Source organism: Electrophorus electricus, chromosome 2 (assembly GCF_041902795.1).
Source record: "Electrophorus electricus isolate QZ-2024a chromosome 2, ASM4190279v1, whole genome shotgun sequence".
Classification (NCBI taxonomy): Eukaryota; Metazoa; Chordata; class Actinopteri; order Gymnotiformes; family Gymnotidae; genus Electrophorus; species Electrophorus electricus.
The window spans coordinates 895727-918245 of NC_137498.1; the positions used below are offsets into that span (position 1 = coordinate 895727).

General features: G+C 47.2%; 1 protein-coding gene and 1 long non-coding RNA gene across 6 annotated transcripts; both read left to right on the forward strand.

Annotated features, from left to right (window-relative positions):
* Window positions 1-12877, forward strand: bub1 (BUB1 mitotic checkpoint serine/threonine kinase). 5 transcript variants are annotated; one of them, XM_027019021.3, is made up of 25 exons: window positions 1-405; window positions 792-851; window positions 996-1137; window positions 1367-1563; window positions 1703-1746; window positions 1832-1914; window positions 2008-2045; window positions 2527-2696; window positions 3488-3585; window positions 3672-4105; window positions 4183-4217; window positions 4370-4486; window positions 4697-4804; window positions 5015-5090; window positions 5197-5260; window positions 5463-5595; window positions 5801-5867; window positions 6438-7492; window positions 7820-7960; window positions 8045-8145; window positions 8243-8404; window positions 8498-8655; window positions 9077-9254; window positions 9329-9388; window positions 12114-12877. In XM_027019021.3, the coding sequence occupies exons 1-25, from the start codon at window positions 383-385 to the stop codon at window positions 12153-12155; spliced, it is 3786 nt and encodes a 1261-aa protein (XP_026874822.2). In that variant the 5' UTR covers window positions 1-382; the 3' UTR covers window positions 12156-12877. The 5 variants fall into 5 exon arrangements, with proteins under 5 accessions (XP_026874822.2, XP_026874820.2, XP_081551088.1 ...); XM_027019019.3 differs by lacking the exon at window positions 12114-12877 and adding an exon at window positions 10357-10727; XM_081694962.1 differs by having other exon boundaries at window positions 2-405; window positions 9329-9435.
* A 2689-nt stretch (window positions 12878-15566) lies between these two features.
* LOC145643801 (uncharacterized) lies at window positions 15567-18186 on the forward strand. The gene is made up of 3 exons (XR_014116082.1): window positions 15567-16231; window positions 16961-17065; window positions 17373-18186. It is a non-coding gene; the product is annotated as an uncharacterized LOC145643801 (long non-coding RNA).
* Window positions 18187-22519: the final 4333 nt, after the last annotated feature.

The following is a 22519-nucleotide window of genomic DNA, read 5'->3' on the forward strand; positions in this document are numbered from 1 at the left end:
GAATTATGCTTTCTTTTACATCATGTGGACAGAGTGTGTGTCTCTTACTAGTGAGGTGCTCTGGGTCCTAACCTTCATGTTACGGTGGCACGCAGCACCTACTTAAACATCACTGCAGACCAAGTTTACCCCTTCATGGACATGCATGGTTCAAATACAGACACTCCCATTCACAACCACGTGGGACCGCTAGAGGAGGCGAGGAGGGTCATGTGACCGGACTGACGTAGTGGGTGTGGGCGGGGTCGCAGTGTCGACCGATTGGAGCGCGCGATTTGATTTTGAAAATGTTTGCGTCGTTGGTGTCGCGGGCTGAAGACGTGTGTAGCTTAGCCTAGCCTAGCCTAGCCTAGCCTAGCATCCCGTCAGAAGGTCGTGTGTCATGGATATTAACTTTTATCTGCAGTAAGTAATGTAATTAAATCAATAATGTAGTTAAATTAAAAACGTGGTTAAATAAAACGGTCGACAAATGTTAATTATTTGGCTTTCGCCTCATGTTAGCTTGCTACACGGGGTGTTAGCTCAGTGGTAGACTGGACGCTAGCCGAGCTAAGCAACGTTAGCGAGGTGACCGGTAACGTTAGCTACGAGCGGCGGACATTAACGGAGCCCAGATAGCGTTAGCTAACCTTAACGAACTGCTTGACTGTCTCTGATAAAAGTTTAGCCACTGGCTGGCTAGCTAGCTAGCGTTATCTAACCATATCCAACATTAGATTTGAGGTGTTTAACGTGTTGTTTGTTATTATTATTATTATTGTTGTTGTTGTTGTTGTTGTTGTTGTTAGGACCTTCGAAGCGAGTGTGAAGGACTACGCTGGGGATGACCCCCTCGACCCGTGGGATCAGTGAGTTAACGCCTGTAGCGTTTCCGAGTTAGCGCTAACCCAGCGTAACACTGCGCTGTCCGTTTGGAACGTACCGACACTGAAGGCAGAGTTTGATCATAAAGTGTGTGGGATCTGGGCGGTTTTGTGTGTGTGTTCTGGTAGGTTTGTGCGGTTCCTGGAGTGCAGACTGCCATCAGAAGAGAAGAGGGGTATTTCTGTTGTGTTGGACCGCCTGGTACAGAGGTTTCTGCAGGATAAACGCTACCACAACGACCTCAGATACGTGAACCACTGCATTAAATGCGTAAGTGAGGACACACGCCTGATTAAATTTACCTGACTAATTACAAAAGTATGGTGACATTGTAGGTTAAAAATTCCCCCTTGAAATGTGATGGATGCATACGTTAAGGCTCTTTCTGTCGCTCTGACTGCCCGGTGCTTAAGGATTCAATAAAACCTGTTCTGCGCATGGGCACGCAGGTTCATCGTAAGTCCGTTTGCCTCGCTAAATCCTGGACTTGTTGTTTCAGGCCAGTTTCCACCCGGACGCGGCCCATGTGTACAGCTCGGTGCATGCGGAGGGCGTGGGCGCCCGCTGTGCTGCGCTCTACGTGTCCTGGGCTCAGCACTTGGAGCAGAAGGGGCAGTTGTCTCAGGCCCTGCAGGTGTACGAGAGGGCCGTGGAGTACCAGGCAGAGCCCCTGGACATCGTGCAGCACCACTGCGGGTCAGACCTCTGGCTCTCCTGTCTGGGGCTGCTGTCTGACATGGTTTTCACGGCAGTTTGTACCACTGTGTGTGTGCGCACGCCCGGCTGTTGTGGACTGTGGGGTCCTGAACTGCTGTCTGTTTGTTTGTGGTTGCAGACTGTTCCAGAGCAGAACCGCAAAAAGTCAGACGATGGCGTCTGGTAGGAACATGGTACAGAACACTTTGCTTTTAAATCGAACCTGAGCCTTCTGATGAATGCAGTGTGTTTTCGCTCTGTCAAACAGACCACGTGCGGAGTCCTCTTCAGAATTCCCTGCTGGTCAACCAGAACCCCCCGCAGAGGGACCTGGTCCTGCCTCAGTGTAAGGTACGCCATCCACCGGCTATGCCGACCTCATCCGGGGTTCTCCCTGTCTTATCACGCTTTTTCCTTTACATTGTTGAAAATGCTGTTTTGCAGGAGCCTGAAAACGTTCCGGCCGACGGAACCGTTCGCATGTAAGAAAACGCGACCTGTACACACACTGCTACAACAAACGTGAGTTTGGAAATCAAAACCAACATGCACGCCTGAGTGAGTCAGTCAGAGGACAGGCAGTTTTCAGCCCTCCTACGTCTGGCGGAATAAAGAGATTTAAAGTTACATTAAAGATCTGAAGCAGTGCTCGGTTCATTAGAGTGGGTATCTGTGTTAATTAGTATTAGAATGGGTATCTGTAATGGCACTAATGGCTCAGTGCCTTCTGACGGTGCCCCTGGAGCTGGGCTAGGTCAGAGTGCTGATGACCCTGAGAGCAGACATACTCATACTGATGGACGTATCGCTCAGTCACCCTGTCACATGCTGTACACCAGGTCCTCCGTCCTGCCGCAGATGGAGCGGGAGATGTTTCCCATTCTTCAGTGAGTGAGGAGGTGGTGTGTGTGTGTGTGTGTGTGTGTGTGTGTGTGTGTGTGTGTGTGTGTGTGTGGTCCCCAGAATCTCTCGCTCGGAGAACAACCCGAAAGCCAGCACCAGCGAGGTGGAGTGTGTGTCCATGTACTGTGTGAAGGAGCTACAGGGTGAAGGATTTGAACTGAGCTTTGAGGAGTTGAGAGCACGCCGCTACCACGGCCGGCGCAGACATGAGGAGGAGCACCGACATCAGGGTGAGAGTGACGTGATTCCGTGCTGATTTAATCCCAGATCCAATCTCTCTCTCTCTCTCTCTCTCTCTCTCTCTCTCTCTCTCTCTCTCTCTCTCTCTCTCTCTCTCTCTCTCTCTCTCTCTCTCTCTCTCTCTCTCTCTCTCTCTCTCTCTCTCTCTCTCTCTCTCTCTCTCTCCCACCCCTGGAGGAGCTGTGGCAGCAGGGTGTACACACACACACCCCACTGTGACTAAGAGGTTCAGGTCCCTGTCTGTCGTGCATTGCTAATATCCCACGTTGGGGTGGAGCACACGATCAGGTGTGTGTTGGTCTTAGCCGCAGTGCCTCCCGCTGCACGCCTGCTTATAACTCTGCACGTACTAGTGAGACCATCGTCCCTCCCCTAATACTAGTGGGAGGGAGTTGGGCCAACGTGTCCACTCTGATGTCCCCTCTGGCCTCATTGAAGTTTTTTTTTTTTTTTTTTTTTTTTTTTGTTGTTGTTGTTGTTTCTTCCTCCATATTGAATAAAGGAACCCTGGTCTGTCCCCTCCCCATCTGCCAGGAGTCAGGAGTGTGAGGGCGTTTCTAGGCGGTTCCTTTAACCCGATGCATTCCCCTCTCTGGGTAACTGTTGTGTGCCATTTACTGAGCTCACTGTGGCTTTGTAATGGTGGCGGACAGCACATTTGTGTTTGATGCGATGATGTTAATGGTACCAGTGAGGTTTTGTTTGGACAAGTGATGCTAGCATTTCTAGAGTGAGAACCGTGTGTGTGTGTGTGTGTGTGTGTGTGCTTGCACATGCTCAGAGGAATCATTGAGGAGGTATGAAGAGGAGAAAGAGGAGATAAGGAGAATGAAGAAACAGCTAGAAGAGCTTAACAACAAACTGAGTGAATCAGACCAGGTAGAACACAAACACACACACACACACACACACAGGCCATTTGTGTTTACACACGCAATTTTAATTATGTGTTTTTTGCTTTTCAGCAGCTGTTTGTTTCAGTTTCATGCAATGTTCAGGAACCAGTGAAACCTAGAAATACAGGGAGTCCTTCAGAAAGACCTGGGCCATGCCCCGCCCCTGTGTCTGGCCCCGCCCCCGCGTCTGGTCCTGGCTCTGTCTCTCTCTCCCAGAGGCCTGCATCTCCAGCCCCAGTGGGCGGCTCTGAGCAAAGTCAGGCCCCAGCAGGAGAGCGCCCCCTTCTCTCTGTGAGGAGAAGCATGTCTAACCCGCTGAGGGAGGTGGGGTGTCTTCTGGCAGACACACGCACGGCGTTACACACACACCCCGCAGCTGCCGCGACGCCCTCCAATTGGCGAGCGGCGTGTCTGAGTGTCAGCACACACGTGCTGCCCCAGTCTGTCCCTCTCGCCCGCGCCCCGACAGCAGCGAGTGTCCAGCAGGGGGACACACCAGCACAGTGAGTCCTGCTCACGCTCATCCTTTACCCGGTGAGGACGTCTCTGTCCCTCAGTTTGACACACTCTTCTGTTTCAGAGACACGTCAGCAGAGGCAGACTCAATCACAGACAGTAAGACAAGAACCTCTCACAGCACACCTCCGTTTGCCTGTGGGAAACCAGGGTCTCATCTCTCTCTCTCTCTCTCTCTCTCTCTCTCTCTCTCTCTCTCTCTCTCTCTCTCTCTCTCTCTCTCTCTCTCTCTCTCTCTCTCTCTCTCTCAGTGTCTCACGGAGCCCTGAACCACTCTCATATCACTCCTAACACATCTCTGGGTCTGATGGCAGCCACACCTTCCCGTGTGGTCCCCTCCCCCACCGTCAACACGCGTGAGGCTTTGGGTAAGCGCACCTCACTGCAGGGGCTTCTGGGGATAGTTAATAATATTAAATGTTGGTATTGGATTCTTTCTAAATTGTGAAGGTGAAATAAAACTGATTGATCAGTCGGCATAACCCTGGATTGCTAATTTGAACCGAGTGTCTAACTAATATGGGGTCAGTAGGTGTGTGGGTGGGGTGTAACAGGCTGTCCCTCTCGTCCTTGTCTAGACGTGATCATGGACATGTTCCAGGCCCCTACTCTACTCCAGGACACATTCTTCAACACCACGAGCCAGGCACATGACCACAGCCTTGAGAAGAGCTACAGAGCCCCTGGTAAGGGTGCTGCCCCCTACCGGACACTGCAAACAAACGCCTTCCCATTACAAATACAACCATGACACATGCAGTTGTCCACTAGGGGGAGACATCACCCACAGGAGTGTGGCACACATGTAATACTGGTCTGCAGATGCACACTGTCTTACTGACATTTGTTCAATTCACCACAACTCTCACTTTAATGTTGTGTGTGTGTGTGTGTAGGTTCAGCACCACCCGTCAAACCTCCTTCGTCGGCTCCTTTCAGGATCTACCAGGATGATGGCGAGGAGAGCAGAGGGTAGAGACGTGCATTCCTTACGGTTATAATGCAGTTAAACAGCTCACATTCAAAGAGGAAGACGCAGGTGTCCCACCGGACTCATGGGCTCTGTTCTGTCCCGCAGGGCGGAGGTGGTGAAGGCCAAGGCAATGGCAGCACGCCCTTTGATGGAGGTCCCTATGTCCAAGGTATATAAAGGAGGAACACACACACAAATGATGGCAGATGTGTGTAGGTGGGCGTGGCTGCCCTGTGTGTATGGTCTGCGTTGGCCTTGGGCTGGACTGTATGTGTGAGGTCTGTTTTGGGCTTGTCTCACCTGTGTGTGTGTCTGTGTGTCTGTGTGTCTGTGTGTCTGTGTGTCTGTGTGTCTGTGCACGCGCTCTCCAGGCCCTGAGCACTGATGTCGAGTCCCTGGGTGAGGATAGTGCCGTGTGGGGTCCACACTATGGCTCCAGCATCACTCGAGACATCACCCTAGACACACACCTGGTGTCCACTCCACTCCAGTACACCAGCCTGGGTACGTACACATACACAAACACACACTGCAGGGCAAACGTTAAAGAGGAGGTTTGTGTGTGTTTGGTTTGACTACACTGTGGATGAGCTCTGTAAACACTGCATGATCTCCATCTGGGCTTCGTCATTTCATGTTGATATTCAAAACACTTTACCCTTAATATTAAAGCCGTGTGTGTGTGTGTGTGTGTGTGTGGGTGTGGTAGAAAATGGTCCCAGAGGGTTCAGTGGTGTGGAGGAAAACCCATACATGCGTCAGCCCACCAAGCTCAGGTACGGCCGTCCCCCGCCCAACGGAGGCCTGCACACAAACGTACGCCAAACACAGAGCTTTAGGACTTCGTAGTATATAGCTTTTAGTCCTATGGCTTAGTAGCATATGAAGGTCATGACCTTAGTTATGTGGTTCAGACCAGCGGCAGGTGAGCAGAACATGGCCAGTTCTGGACCTGAGGAACACTGGAGGGGGTTGAAGACTAGGGGGTTTTTCATCCACCAAGCTTTTGCTAATTTGGAATTGCACGCAAAAAAAAAGAATGGAAAAAGTCCAAAACTTGGAAAAACGTACCAATATTGCAAAAAAAGATTTTTACACTAGGACAAGACGGGTCGAGACTGGGATGAGATATCTTTAAGATATTCCAGATGAGTTAAATATCTATATCGGTAGCTATGTCGTCTATCTTAGTGGATGGAAACAACTTAATTCGCATTTTGTTCTGCCAAACAATGTGTATAACATTTGCGAAAAGTTTGGATGGAAACCCAGCTACTGACTCTTGTCATGATGACATCATGCTGTCCTCTGATTGGTTGGTTGTTTGTCTGTCTGTGCTGTTCCAGCCCTATCCTGGAGCAGAGTCCGTCTGAGGAGAAGCTGTCTGAGGGTGCTGAGAGCACTATGAGGGGGCAGGGCACAATCGTAGGGGAGGGGGTGTGTCTTCTACAGCATGGCCACGCCCTCTCCCTCAGCCAACACAACCAGACCGGCTGCAACACCAGCAGACAGCCACTGGCAGCTCTGTCCTTTCCAGAGCCCATGGTTGTGCCCGCCCCCGGTGAAGCTGACAGAGGCACCGGTGCCAAGCCCAGCTGGAGCGTCTATCAGAGCCCAGAGAGATCCAGCCACGCGGGCAGAGCGGGAGAGATCAGCGCACAGGCTCCACAGCCGTCTGTCAGAGAGCTCCAGCTGGAGCTTCCCGGCTCGACGCTGTGCTTGGGCCAGGAGGACGTCGATGTCCCTCTACCTGAGACGTCCTTCCACAGGCACAGACCACAGAAGCAGGTGTCCTGCGTGGATGTTCCCATGAGCCTGGACCCAGCTCCAGGGTTTGGCTGGCTTCCGGTGGAGAGTCCAGCTCGTATGACAGAATTGGACCTGTGTGTCCTGGGCAGGTCCACTCAGACACCCAGAGCAGCTCCTGGACCACTGCTGGTGAGCTCTAAACCCAGTGGGGCCGTGTACCAGAGCCCAGGGCGTCTGCTTAACCCCCACCACGTCCCTCTCTCCAGCTGCGACCCACTGGAGGAATCGGATGACCACTCACTCCCAGATCCCAGAAACCTTCTCTCCAAGAGATCCTTCAACAGGCAGATGTCAGAGAAAAGAGTCTTGGAAGTTGTAGGCGGTACTCAGAAGTCTCTTTTGGCGAGTCCGAAGCCAGCATTGACTCTTGTCCAGGATGTTCCCATGAGCCCAGGACCAGCCCTGGGCCTCAGCTGGCTCCACACGGACAGCCCGCCCCGCACGGATGAACCCGACCTGGACGTGCTGATGACGCCACGGCGCTCGCCTGTGGCGATGGACGTTTCAACGCCTCCTGCCCCTCAGCAGCGATGTGACGTGGACGTCCCCCTGAGTCCCACGCGGCAGTCTGCGTCCACGGCAGCTCCCACACGTAGGGCACTTCACACGCCTCAACACCCTTCTGTCGAAATGATAACAAGTTTAACATCAGAACGACCCAGACGAGGCAAACTCATCCATATACAAGGCAGTTCCACATGGTCTCTAGATAAAGGAGAGCGTAAAAAGTCATTGAGGCAATAAAAATATAGAAGTTAAATTTGAAACATCAAACCATGAAGAGAGGTGCGTGTGCGTGTGTGATGTCTTTATTTCAGCTCCTGATGCACTGTTGTTTTAGAATTGATTTTCAACAGCCTTTCATGTTCCATTTTTTTTTTTTTCTTTCCTTTTAATCCCCCACTGTGTACACACACAGGGCTGGTGCCTGACCCATGGGACGAGGACCTGATTGCGTCTCTGCTGTCTGGTCTCCTGACTCCTCTGTCGTCTTCCCCCAGCCTGAGTGTCTGCTCCCTCGATGTCCCTACCATCACACCGATGATGACTGTGAACATGGGTACTGATCATAACCTTTAACTGTGTCGGACGATTACTCTGTGTGTGTGTGTGAGTATGTGAAGTCCTCTCTCTTGTTCCGCAGCTGAGGATTGTGTGCGCGTGGACTCTGTGCTGGGTCAGGGAGCCTTTGCTACCGTCTACCAGGCCACAAACCTTACAACCTGTCAGAAACTCACCCTGAAGGTAAAGGGCTCCAGACACACCACAGCTGAACTCTGTATTCCATATACGTCAGAACTGGTTAAGAGCGTTAAACGTGGTGGTGATGTGGTCTGTCCAGGTGCAGAAGCCGGCCAACCCGTGGGAGTTCTACATCAACGGGCAGCTGAACTCCCGCGTCAAGCCCCGAGCGCGGCACCTGTTCACCCAGCTCCACTGCGCACACCTGTTCACCAACGGCAGCGTGCTTGTCGGAGAGCTGCACGGCTGTGGCACACTGCTGGTGAGTTCGTAACAGGCGGATGGAGATGAGAACTAAACGCTGTTAACTCTGTGCTGAGATGTTAGTGTGTCTGTGTGTGTTTGCCCTGTGCAGAATGTGGTGAACCTGTACAAGTGTCGTAGCGAGAAGGTGCTGCCCCAGCCACTGGTGCTCTACTTCACTGTGTGTATCCTCCACATGGTGGAGGAGCTACACCAGGCGCGCCTCATCCACGCCGACATCAAACCCGACAACTTCCTGCTCGGAGACAGGTGACATCTCCTGAACCACACGTTTGTCAGCCCCTCTCGGCCAGCGTCACAGACACGGGTTGTTGTCCCAAGCAACACTCACATTCATGTTTGGGGCCAGCAGTGTGTCATATAGCAAAATTGTCATGATACGGGAAGAGATTTTCATGATGTGTGTGTTAGTATTTCTGAGGTTTGTTGTGAGAGAATCTATTAATGCAATAATTATCTTAAAATGAACAAGTGTAACACTGGTCAAATATTTAGATCCCATCAGGGGCTAATGTCCAGTTTATTATGTATGTATGTTCAGACACTGTATTTGGCCAAAGTATCTTTGGTTTTAGTGAACATACAGCTCATGTTCACTGCTGCAGGGGTTGCTTGTGCTCTTGAGGTCAGAGCGAGCTCACATCACTAACCTGCACCGACCCTCCTGTAGGTTTCTGGAGAGCGAGAGCTTCGATGCGGAGAACATGGACCACGGTCTGGTTCTGATCGATTTCGGCCAAAGCATCGACATGAGCCTGTTCCCCGAGGGCACAGCCTTCACCGCACGCTGCATGACATCCGGCTTTCAGTGCACCGAGATGCTGAGCGCACGGCCCTGGAACTACCAGGTAGCCTAGCTCGGCTGGGTTTGGGTTTGGGCTGAGTGTGGGTGGAGTTTGAGAGCTCTTCCTGTTCCTTGCAGACGGACTACTTTGGCATTGCTGGCACTGTGCACTGTATGATGTTTGGGTCATACATGCAGGTGAGAAACATAGACGGAGTTTGGAAGTCTAATGGAGTTTTTAAAAGGTTTGTCTTCCCTGTTTGGTCCTTCTGTTCCAGTCGAGATAGATAGATAGATAGATAGATAGATAGATAGATAGATAGATAGATATATAGATATCTCTCTCTCTCTATCTATCTGTCTATCTATCTGTCTATCTATCTGTCTATCTGTCTATCTGTCTATCTGTCTATCTGTCTATCTGTCTATCTGTCTATCTGTCTATCTGTCTATCTGTCTATCTATCTATCTATCTATCTATCTATCTATCTATCTATCTATCTATCTATCTATCTATCTATCTATCTATATATATGAGAGAGAGATATATATATATATATGAGAGAGATATATAGATAGATAGATGAGAGCGATATATATAAGAGATATATAGATATAGATATATATATATGAGAGAGATATATAGATATATATGAGAGAGATATATAGATATAGATATATATATATATGAGAGAGAGAGAGAGATATATAGATATCTATATGAGAGAGAGATATATAGATATCTATAAAGAGATGTGTGTGTGTATGTGTGTGTGTGTGTGTATATATATATATATATATATATGTGTGTGTGTATGTGTGTGTGTGTATATATGTGTGTGTGTGTGTGTGTGTATATATATATATATATATATATATGTGTGTGTGTGTGTGTGTGTATATATATATGTGTGTGTGTGTGTGTGTGTGTATGTATGGATAGATGGATATATCTATCAATCTAAATATATAGATAGATAGATAGATAGATAGATAGATCTATATAGATAGATATAGAGCTATAGATATAGATATATAGATATTGATGTGTGTGTGTGTGTGTGTATAGATAGATCTAGCTATCTAGCTATCTTAGATATAAAAAATGTTTGTTTGTGTACAGTGTTTAACCGATTAATGTAGCATACAAATCTCACTCCTCTCAGGAATCCTCACAGCGAGTTGTGGCAGGACTTTTTTCATATGCTGCTGAATGTCCCAGACTGTCGGACGCTGCCGTGTCTGCGCAGCCTGCGTGTGCGTTTGAACGCCACCCTGCAGGAGAATTACAGCAGAAAGCTGAGCAGCCTTAAAAACCGCCTGGTGGTGCAGATCCTAGAGGCACGGGGCTCACGGAGATAGAGCCTCCTAATCCCCCCCCCCCCATTGGTTTGTAATAGGTTCTTTTATCTAAAAAGAGAGAGTGCAGGTGAGGTGCCTGATGCCCACCAACGTGTATGTTGGGATCACGGCATACTGGTGTGTGTGAGGACTGCGTTAGCAAAGATTTAAAGTGAAATAAACGTTTGTGACTGACCCTCTGATTAGCGTCTTTTGTCCTCTCCAGGTGGAGACCACCGCATGGTCAGATAGCTGTCGTGAATTTTTACATTAACAAAATCGGCCGATGGCATGGTAGCAGTTATCTTTTACTGTCTGTGAGGGAGAGAACCAGATTCTGAACTATGGGATGGGGTCTCTTACGTCTTCCATAATGGGCAGAAAGACACAAATGGATGTAATTTGAAGTGTCTGCTACGTGATGAACTCCAGATCTGTACCTCCAAACCCAGTTTGAGAGTCCCGCCTCTGAGAGTAGTGCAAAAGGAACACTTCATGAATATGGAATTGAAGCCAGTCACTTAAACACCAATCAGCATCTCCATACATCCCTCACGTCTATAACCAATCAAAGCACCTTATAACATGCCCTCTGGAAATGATTGCCACCTTTAACTCCAACTACTGTAAATACTATACATCAGAACCTCTGAAAGACTCATGTGGACACATTCTCGAAGATTAACCTACTGTTGGCAAACATGCAAGCTCCAACTCGGAAGAAATGTATCCCAGCATCAGGGAGATGATCAGTGCCAAAGACCTGGCAGGTTTACCTCAGACTACTGCAAAACAACCTTCAAAACAACAAGCTCCATTACTATTTGACGTGTTGATCATCCCCTAACTACAGCAACGTCAAAAACGACCTAAAGTTTCCATCTGTCATTCTTACACATACACATATCTCGCTCTTAATCGCAGAAGTTAAAATACTAAGGAAAATCTTGACAAGATGACTAGAAGTGAGCCTTCCTGCAATACTCTGACCACCAAGCAGGATTCATCAGGAGGAGGTTTATTTTCAAAATGTCATCTACTTAATTTCTGTTCCAGCTACGGTCATGAATCCTGAGGCAGTGCCCTCGTTGGACGCACAAAAAGATCACCAGGGTCTCTCTTGTGGGAAATTTATTTTCTTGTCAAAGAGTGAGTCAGAAAGTTAGGGTACTGAGAGATGGTTTATTGTAGAACATACAAAGTCCTGTTCTTTCCCAGTCTGACTTAGACAGTCCTGACTTCACACTTTATACAGCTGGTACGGCTTAATTAGTGTTAGGACTCGGTCAAGTGATCTCTAAAATTTAAAACAAAATCTGTCATCTTTATTCATCTCCTCAAGCTGTCAGCAGTCAGAATTCAGTGTATTTTCCACTGTCCCCATCAAAGCTCTCACTGTTGTGTTAGCTGTTGACCTGCTAGCCATAACCAGTCAAAGACAAAGCAAACTCTTAAAATGGTCGTTAGGCCATAGTTCAAACAATAAAAAGAAACATTTTGATAATGTTTATTCATAGTGCCTCCTACCCTTTCTGATGGAATCGTTGAAGCAACTCAACTGTTCTCTCATTTGTATGCGCAGATGAGGGCGAGACGTGTGAAGTGGAATCTCTGTCCTGTCTGACGACGTCTCTCCAGGCTTTGCCATGTACCATCTTCCTGTCGCTGCAGGAAACAGTTTATCTAACACATCCGAAAATATTCACAGTTCCCTAAATGCTTCACATGATCCAGTCTAAGTCTTTTTGGCTGTTTATGTAATTACCATCTAAAAATCTTGATTCTGTTCACATGCTCTGGTATACCAAATGAATCATATATATCATCATGTCATATATCATATATCCTTCAGACACTCACTATTTGATGGCACCTTTGCTGACTTTGAAAGTGATCAAAAATGTGAGCTGTTTCAAAGTAGCTTTATCCATTAATGTTTGGGTCCTAAGTCCTAACCATAAATAAACCCTAACCCTAAAATAACCCCAACCATAAATAACGCTAACCATAAAATAACCCCTAACCTTAACTTGTTAACAGTAGGCCAGGTGGGTAATGGGAAAGTTTGGTGGGTTTGTTTCTTTTTCTGTATTCTCTTGTTCATTCTGTATCACTGTTTAAACAAATATAAAACTTGACATGTTTATACTTCCATATGCAGTGTCATATGAGCGCACGCACGCACACACACACACACACACACACACACACACAACCACCACGCTGCTGGAGACCCTGATGAAGTCCAACATTTAACAGGAGCTAAATCATAATACTTAATAATAATCATATCACTTCTTCTCGACATCGGCTTCCGTTTGCTTTAGTGTTTGGAATTTAATCTGAAAAAAGGTGTACCTGTTTAAAACTCAATTAAACTTTTGTGTAAGATTTTATCAAGCTGTTTTCTAGTAGTTAAGGACATGAAGATGACTTTTATGGTCTTATCTTTCTTTTGCACCTCTTGATCTCTATTACAGCTTAAAATGAAGACACACTCACTCCAGATCCAACACAATATACTGTTTCAAGATAAATGCAAACAGAACCATATCACTGCATTCCAGAAAATGCCAACAAAAAAATTTATTCAGGACTTTCAAACAAGACATACTTTATACTAATGTACTGTACAGTCTATCTGTGCTGGGTTTGGACCCCACAGCCCGTTAGTGATGGGTTTGGACTCTATCCCCTGATGTCACTCCATATATGCCTGATCTCAGTGATACTGCTCCCATTCATTTGTGGTGTAAAAAGTTCATTTGTGTAATTGAGACCAGATTGCTTAAAATCTGCGATATATGGTGTGCCAACTTACCATGAGGCTGTGTGTGTGTATGTGTGTGTAGGTGAAGGCTTTCTGTCCAATGTTTGGTTCTGAGTCACTAGTTATATAATCACTATATAATCATTGTGCTCAAAAGGGTTTATTCACCAGCTGGGGTTCTCATCACACTAAATTTAAGAGTAAATTTAAATGCACATGACGCCTTTCAAAGCTTGAAATGTGTCCAGAGGAACTGTGTCCTGGAGAAAGTTTCCAGGAGAAAGGTGTCCAGGAGAAAGTTGTCTAGGAGAACCCTCCTAGAGTTCAGAATGGATGCGAAGGCCACTCGGGCACATCGGTTGTTTTTGAAGGATCAAATGTTATTGTTGAATTTATCTGCTTCCTGATGCATCAGTTGTTCATGTCTGATCTGATGTATTCTCAAAAGAAGCATTTAAATGTGTGATTTAGGGTTGCTACAGAACATCATGTCAGTTATGCTACATGTCCATCTCACCTTTGAGTTCCTTATCTGATGTCTCCATCAGAAACAGAGTTGAAACTCTCAGCTGGAAAATGAGGTGTCTGGTTGCGTGACATATCATGTCATCAAAAGACTCATCAAAAGACTCTCCCTGTCATGATTGGCCACCCTTTTAGCGTCCCTGTCTCCATGGTTATCCTGTCTCATGTCTTTGTTTTGATTCACTTCCTTGTTGTGGTTCCGTTTCTTAGTTTCGTTTTCTCCACCCCTCATGAGTTTCACCTGTGTCTTGGTTGGTGCTCATTAGACCGCGTAATTAATCCCTGTGTTTGTGTTATTGTAATCCAAGCCTGCATGTGTGTATACTAGTCTCTGTGTGTAATATCATAGCGCCCTTGTTTGTAATTCCTAGTTGTTTGTGTTTTCTAGCCTGTGTTTATTCCTAGCCTCTTTGTTATAGCCCGATTCCCCTGTTTGTCATCGTGTGCTTTTGTTTGTTTGTTTATTTTGTGTTTCTGGATTCTACGTGTTGGCTTACTGACCCTGGACTGTTCTAATAATTATGATTCTGGATTTGCCCGTAATAAATCTCACTGTTCTCCGCACATGCATCCGCCTCCTAACTGCTCACCGTTACACTCTCTGTGTGAGGTCTTCTGTGTGTGGCAGTGTTAGTGATTGTGTGAGTGTTGTAATTATGTGGCAGTGTTTTAATTAAGTGACAGTGTTGTAATTATGCAGAAGTGTTGTGATTATGTGGCAGTGTTGTAATTATGTGGCAGTGTTTTAATTAAGTGACAGTGTTGTAATTATGCGGAAGTGTTGTAATTATGCGACAGTGTTGTGATTATGTGGCAGTGGTGTGATTATGTGCTGAGCTCCAGTGCCTGTCATACTTATGGAGATTGAAGAAGAGCTGCAGGCAGGACCTGAGGACGTGGACGTGAGAATGTGGGCCTGTGATGAGCGTGACCTTTTCGCTACAGTTTAAACTGTATTATGAGATAAAACAATGCTTGCGTATTGCGTCCCTCCTGTGGGTGGTTAATAACCAACCAGTACAAGTTCTAAGTACTTATGGAAGGTGTCATACTCCACACAAGCCTACAGGGGGCAGCAGACAGTTCAACATGCTATAGACTTTTTAAAATGTTGGGAGGCTGAGGCAACTCAAACACTATGGCATGACCAGAGAAAGCTCTCCCGGGAGAGGAGAAAGCAGATCAAGTCCACGGAGAGAAAAGGAGCAACAGCCTACAAGATTCAGCAGCACCGTTATGAGACTGTGGGAGTGCAGTGTGCTGACTCACCCCCAGCTGGGTTTAAACACTGGTCCTGGCACCCAGGAGAAAAGCGCAAACGCAGGGAGAAGTTGAGACGCAAGACCCGCATGTGACCAGCACACTACGGGGGAAGCGTAGTATGTGATCAGCACACTACATGGGAACGCAGCATGTGACCCACACGTGACCAGCGCACTACAAGGGAAACGCAGCATGTGACCCAAAAGGTGACCAGCACACTACAAGGGAAATGCAGCATGTGACCGACACGTGACCAGCGCACTACAAGGGAAATGCAGCACGTGACCCAAAACGTGACCAGCACACTACAGGGGAAACACAGCATGTGACCCACACATGACCAGCGCATTACAGGGGAAACACAGCACGTGACCCACACGTGACCAGCGCACTGCAGGGGAAACACAGCACGTGACCCACACGTGACCAGCGCACTACAGGGGAAAGCAGACGGAAAGCCAAAACTGCTCAAAAATGTTCCCAACCAAGGAGGAAGGAAGACTTAAAGAAAGACAAGAACATGCTGGAAGAATCCTCAGGAGGAGCGGAAACTGGAGAGTGTTCTAGAGTGGGAGTGCGGTGGCTGACTCACCCCCAGCGCGGTTTAAACGCCGGTCCCTGCACAGACATTCAACATTCAAAGATCTCTCTCATAGCCAACATCTAATATCATCATTGTGGATTTAATAAATATACATTTTACACGACTCTACAGACATGACAACTGAACCTGAAGTGTTCAGTGTTCGTATGTGTTTGTAAGGAGTGATGGACGGTCCTTGTAAACCTTGTAGACCCCTGAGGACCCAATCAAATCTCCCGACACCCTGATGCCGTGTGGCTCAGTTATGGTTCGCTTCCGAAGGTCAGCTCGTGGTTCCTCCTGATAAGGCTGTGGAAGCCACAGCTTTCAGTTCGGACCTGACAGTTCTGTTCTGCCCATCATGGGACTGTTGCCTGGATACCACTCTGAAAATTCAAGACTATTTGATCAACATTCAGTGCCTTTTGAAGTCCATTTCAAGTAGCTTCTATCTAAAATAACAGCCTTGTGTCGTTCGCCTCTGTGTCATTTGGACGCTTGATCTGACTGCGTGAGCTCAAAGGCACCACTGACCTGACAGGTCAGCGGTGTGTGACGGGTAGGAGGAGCTTATCATCAGGCCATGCCCACCTTACTGACACTGCAGAGATTGCTTTCTCTCACCTCGTTCTCATTGTCACTGCTAAGCTGCCGGTGTTGGTGTTTGTGTGTGTGTGCTTACATGCATGTGTGTGTATATATGTGTTTGTGTGCCACGCATTCGTCTGTGTGCATGTGCATCTTAATGTCTGCATGTGTATGTGCATGTTAATGTGTGGGTGTGTCGGATACCTTTTAAATGCAACCAGTGTAGATGCAGATGCACACGTGCACACCTGCACGCCGACAAACTTGCATGTACACCTGCACACACAAGCCTGCATGTACACTCGCATGCACACTTGCATGCACACCTGTGTGTATACACACACACACATAGTCTGCTCCCTGAGCATCCTTGCGTGAGCTGAACCTTCCTTGTCTTCACGGTGTATGATGCAACATTCTGACTCACACCTTTGTTTTCTTAGCTGATGCCATGATGCAGTTTATATTGGATGTACATTGAATTACACAAAGACTGAAGACTCTCACAACAGCAGCTACACACACATCTGTTCATTCTGCTTACACTGAATCATTTTAAACACCATCTTCATTGTTTTTGTGATGTCTACATAAATTCTTTAGATGCACATTGTTGTTAATGTTGTTGCATTGTTGTTATATATTTTACATTGTGCTTAACTGGTGAAAATGACGCTTGGTATTATGTGTATTTTTGCAGAATTTTTGTTTGCTGATGTGGTGTTTGCTGGTGTGGTGATTCCCCCATAAGAGAGGCACCTTTGTTAGTCATTGTTAGCCAAGACACCAACCATCCAACCTGAAGGTGAGTGCTTGTTGAGTGTGCTCTTTGCTATGTTGAGTATTTGCTGGTTGTCGTGGTGTTTGTTTGCTGCTGTTTGCTGGTGTGGCGAATCCCCCACGTGAGCGGTGACATTAGCCACTACACCAACCTGTTTGCTAGGTTGTGCTGTGTACTCGGTTGAGTGGGTGTGGTGTGGTGTTTGCTTGGTGTTATTTGCTTGTGTGGTGTTTTCTAGTATTGTGTTTGCTGGTGTGGTAATTGCTGGTGTTGTTTGCTAGGTTGTGTAACTGAGAGTAACTAAGAGTACGCTAACAATGTCCCACTGCAGTGGTGAACAGAACCAGGCGGGACCAGAGGACCACGACACACTCCGGGTCCTTCCCCATGACATGAAGGTACACTTACAGGGCACCTCTCTGAGTAGCAGGGATGCTTTTACATCCACTCAACACACTTTATTATCTCCATCTTTTGTTCTCTACATCTCTCTCTCTCCCTCCTGCTCTCCATCTCTCTCCTGTCCGCCCTCCCTTTCCCTCTCTCTCTCTCTCTCTCTCTCTCTCTCTCTCTCTCTCTCTCTCGCTCTCTCTCTATGGCTTTTATAACACGATTTCATATTTATATCGAGCATTAAGGGCAGAATGAGAACTTAAATGTTATTTCTTGGAGAATGATCACACCTCCCTCCCACACACACAAACACACACACACACACACACACACACACACACACACACACACACGCACAGATGTGAGCAAAGGGTTGTCTCATGGAGCTCCAGGAGACAGATGTGAGGAGAGGGTCCACTCATGGTGCTCCCGGAGACAGATGTGAGGAGAGGGTCATCTCTCGGAGCTCCAGGAAACAGATGTGAGGAGAGGGTTGTCTCACGGAGCTCCAGGAGACAGATGTGAGGAGAGGGTTGTCTCACGGAGCTCCAGGATACAGATGTGAGGAGAGGGTCGTCTCATGGATCTGCAGGAGTGGGCGGTGCTCCTGCCCCCTGCTGTGGAGCTTCACTGCACCATCTTCTCCCAGGGTTAAAATTGGGATTAGGATTGGGGTAAAGACTGGAGTTAGATTTGGCTTTTGGACTGGGTTTAGGATTGGGGTTAGGGTTAGGATTTGGGTTATGGTTAGGATTGAGGTAAGGACTGGAGTTAGGATTGGGATTAGGGTTGGGGAAAGAGTTGAGGTTAGGGTTGGGGATAGGATTGGAGTTAGGGTTGGGATTAGGGTTGGGGTTAGCGTTGGAGTTAGGGTTGGGATCAGAGTTGGGGTTAGGGCTGGGATTAGAGTTGGGGTTAGGATTGGAGTTAGGGTTGGAGTTAGGGTGGAGTTAGGGTTGGAGTTAGGATTGGGGTTGGGGCTGGGATTAGAGTTGGGGTTAGGATTGGAGTTAGGGTTGGTATTAGGGTCGGAGTTAGGGTTGGAGTAGGGTTAGGGTTAGGGTTAGGGTTGGAGTTAGGGTTGGAGTTAGGATTGGAGTTAGGGTTGGTGTTAGGGTTGGAGTTAGGATTGGAGTTAGGGTTGGCGTTAGGATTGGAGTTAGGGTTGGAGTAGGGTTAGGGTAAGGTTAGGGTTAGGGTTGGAGTTAGGATTGGAGTTAGGATTGGCGTTAGGATTGGAGTTAGGGTTGGAGTAGGGTTAGTGTTAGGGTTATGGTTAGGGTTGGAGTTAGGGTTGGAGTTAGGATTGGAGTTAGGGTTGGTGTTAGGGTTAGAGTTAGGATTGGCGTTAGGATTGGAGTTAGGGTTGGAGTAGGGTTAGGGTAAGGTTAGGGTTAGGGTTGGAGTTAGGGTTGGTGTTAGGGTTAGAGTTAGGATTGGAGTTAGGGTTGGAATTAGGGTTGGAGTTAGGATTGGAGTTAGGGTTGGAGTTAGGGTTGGTATTAGGGTTGAAGTTAGGATTGGAGTTAGGATTGGAGTTAGGGTTGGTGTTAGGGTTGGAGTTAGGATTGGAGTTAGGGTTGGCGTTAGGATTGGAGTTAGGGTTGGAGTAGGGTTAGGGTAAGGTTAGGGTTAGGGTTGGAGTTAGGATTGGAGTTAGGATTGGCGTTAGGATTGGAGTTAGGGTTGGAGTAGGGTTAGTGTTAGGGTTAGGGTTAGGGTTGGAGTTAGGGTTGGAGTTAGGATTGGAGTTAGGGTTGGTGTTAGGGTTAGAGTTAGGGTTGGCGTTAGGATTGGAGTTAGGGTTGGAGTAGGGTTAGGGTAAGGTTAGGGTTAGGGTTGGAGTTAGGGTTGGTGTTAGGGTTAGAGTTAGGATTGGAGTTAGGGTTGGAATTAGGGTTGGAGTTAGGATTGGAGTTAGGGTTGGAGTTAGGGTTGGGGTTAGCGTTGGAGTTAGGGTTGGGATCAGAGTTGGGGTTAGGGCTGGGATTAGAGTTGGGGTTAGGATTGGAGTTAGGGTTGGAGTTAGGGTGGAGTTAGGGTTGGAGTTAGGATTGGGGTTGGGGCTGGGATTAGAGTTGGGGTTAGGATTGGAGTTAGGGTTGGTATTAGGGTCGGAGTTAGGGTTGGAGTAGGGTTAGGGTTAGGGTTGGAGTTAGGGTTGGAGTTAGGATTGGAGTTAGGGTTGGTGTTAGGGTTGGAGTTAGGATTGGAGTTAGGGTTCGCGTTAGGATTGGAGTTAGGGTTGGAGTAGGGTTAGGGTAAGGTTAGGGTTAGGGTTGGAGTTAGGATTGGAGTTAGGATTGGCGTTAGGATTGGAGTTAGGGTTGGAGTAGGGTTAGTGTTAGGGTTATGGTTAGGGTTGGAGTTAGGGTTGGAGTTAGGATTGGAGTTAGGGTTGGTGTTAGGGTTAGAGTTAGGATTGGCGTTAGGATTGGAGTTAGGGTTGGAGTAGGGTTAGGGTAAGGTTAGGGTTAGGGTTGGAGTTAGGGTTGGTGTTAGGGTTAGAGTTAGGATTGGAGTTAGGGTTGGAATTAGGGTTGGAGTTAGGATTGGAGTTAGGGTTGGAGTTAGGGTTGGTATTAGGGTTGAAGTTAGGATTGGAGTTAGGATTGGAGTTAGGGTTGGTGTTAGGGTTGGAGTTAGGATTGGAGTTAGGGTTGGCGTTAGGATTGGAGTTAGGGTTGGAGTAGGGTTAGGGTAAGGTTAGGGTTAGGGTTGGAGTTAGGATTGGAGTTAGGATTGGCATTAGGATTGGAGTTAGGGTTGGAGTAGGGTTAGTGTTAGGGTTAGGGTTAGGGTTGGAGTTAGGGTTGGAGTTAGGATTGGAGTTAGGGTTGGTGTTAGGGTTAGAGTTAGGGTTGGCGTTAGGATTGGAGTTAGGGTTGGAGTAGGGTTAGGGTAAGGTTAGGGTTAGGGTTGGAGTTAGGGTTGGTGTTAGGGTTAGAGTTAGGATTGGAGTTAGGGTTGGAATTAGGGTTGGAGTTAGGATTGGAGTTAGGGTTGGAGTTAGGGTTGGTATTAGGGTTGAAGTTAGGATTGGAGTTAGGATTGGAGTTAGGGTTGGTGTTAGGGTTGGAGTTACGATTGGAGTTACGGTTGGAATTAGGGTTGGAGTTAGGATTGGAGTTAGGGTTGGTATTAGGGTTGAAGTTAGGATTGGAGTTAGGATTGGAGTTAGGGTTGGTGTTAGGGTTGGAGTTACGATTGGAGTTAGGGTTGGTGTTAGGTTTGGAGTTAGGAGTGGAGTTAGGGTTGGAGTTAGGTTTGGAGTTAGGAGTGGAGTTAGGGTTGGAGTAGGGTTAGCGATCCCATGACTGTGTAGATGCATCCAACCATGTATGTCCTCTCCTCTCTCTCAGACATTCGTCCTCCATTTCTCTCCATCTCTGTGTTTCTCTATGTGACTCTTCTCGCTCTCTCACTGTAAATCACTCTCACTCTGTCAATATTTCTCGTTCACTCTCTCTCCTCTCTCTCTCTCTCTCTCTCTCTTTCTCTTTCTCCTTCTTTCATCTTCAGCCCCATCTTAAATCCTCTATCATTCAATTCTTGACTATAAGGCTAAAAGGCCATTCTGGACTTGGGATGCAAGCATCTGGAAGGTTTTGACTATTTTGCAAAATGACCAATCACAGATGGTTCCATGTGTCTGATGTGTAACTTTTAAAAAGCTGCCCCTAAGATTCACTGCTACCTGGGAAATTTCAGAACACTCAGGAGTTTGGCTAGCCAATCAGATGCTCAGAAGTCACACTCAGGAGTGTGACTAGTCAATCACATGCTATGAAGTCACACTCTGGAGTGTGGCTAGCCAATCAGACACTCAGAAGTCACATTCAGAAGTGTGGCTAACCAATCAGACATTCAGAAGTCAAACTCAGAAGTATCAGGCTTCAGGAAGGAGACCAGGACACAGACACATCCTGCACTCCAGTGGTATGATTAAGGTTAGATGATGATGATGATGATGATGATGATGATGATGATGATGGTTTTTACTGATTGTGTCTCTCTTTTCCTGCCTCCACACTCCTCTCGCTCTCTCTCTCTCTCTCCCTCTCTCTCTCTCTCTCTCTCTCTCTCTCTCTCTCTCTCTCTCTCGGACTGACCATGTATTCATTACTAATCTGTGAGTGTAAGGCCCTGTTACCTCTGGGAAAATGACTGGATCAGTTCACACAGCACCAGTGTTTGCCACAATCTAATGAGACACATACAGTCACTCTCACACACACACACACACACACACACACACACACACACACACACACACACGCTTTGTCAGGACGTCTAATGTAAGTAAAACGCTCTAATTTTAAACACCTGAGACAGTGGTGGCACATGATGGTGTTTTCTTGAAGAGTTGCTGATTTGTAAGGCATTTGTGGGGTGAGAGGTCAGGCCTGCCTGGTACACGGGAAAAGTTCTCCCAACCCTCTGAAATACAGTTATTATCTGTGCACCCTTTGGCCCATAATGTTCTACCTGGTAGTCTGGAATCCATCATAATCCATCTTAATCCATCATAATCCATTTTAAGACATCATAATCCATCTTAATCCATCATAATCCATTTTAAGACATCATAATCCGTCTTAATCCATCATAATCCATTTTAATACATCAGAATCCTGCTTGTAACGCCGTGCCATTCTGCGGAAAGATTTAAAAAAAATGTAAGTGACAAATCATCTGAACACAAGGGAACAGGCTTCACTGCACTGTAGACGACCATAAACACACACACACACACACACAGACACACACACACACACACACACACACGAGAGACAAATTGTGCTTGCAAGAGCTCACATGGTACTGTAAATGGCCTTGACGTCTTCACATGTCTACACCATTTAGACCTGTGTTGCACAGTACATGTCCCTGACTGTCCCTCTGTAGGTAGGGTGTGTGTGTGTGTGTTTGTGTGTGTTGTGTGTGTGTGTGTGTGTGTGTGTGTGTGTGTGTGTGTAGGTGGGTGGGTTTAGATGAACTCTTCAGAAGAAGCAGATTAATCAAGCTCCATGTTCGGTTCATGTCTCTACCATGTTGCTAGGTTACGTCCCGTGCAGCCATGGG

Excerpts from the sequence above, each read along its gene's own strand:
- bub1 (XM_027019017.3), top strand. The coding sequence starts at position 383 with ATGGATATTAACTTTTATCTGCA. Across the intron at positions 852-995 it reads CCCCTCGACCCGTGGGATCA|GTTTGTGCGGTTCCTGGAGT; the intron begins GTGAGTTAACGC and ends GTGTTCTGGTAG. Across the intron at positions 1,747-1,831 it reads AAGTCAGACGATGGCGTCTG|ACCACGTGCGGAGTCCTCTT; the intron begins GTAGGAACATGG and ends TCTGTCAAACAG.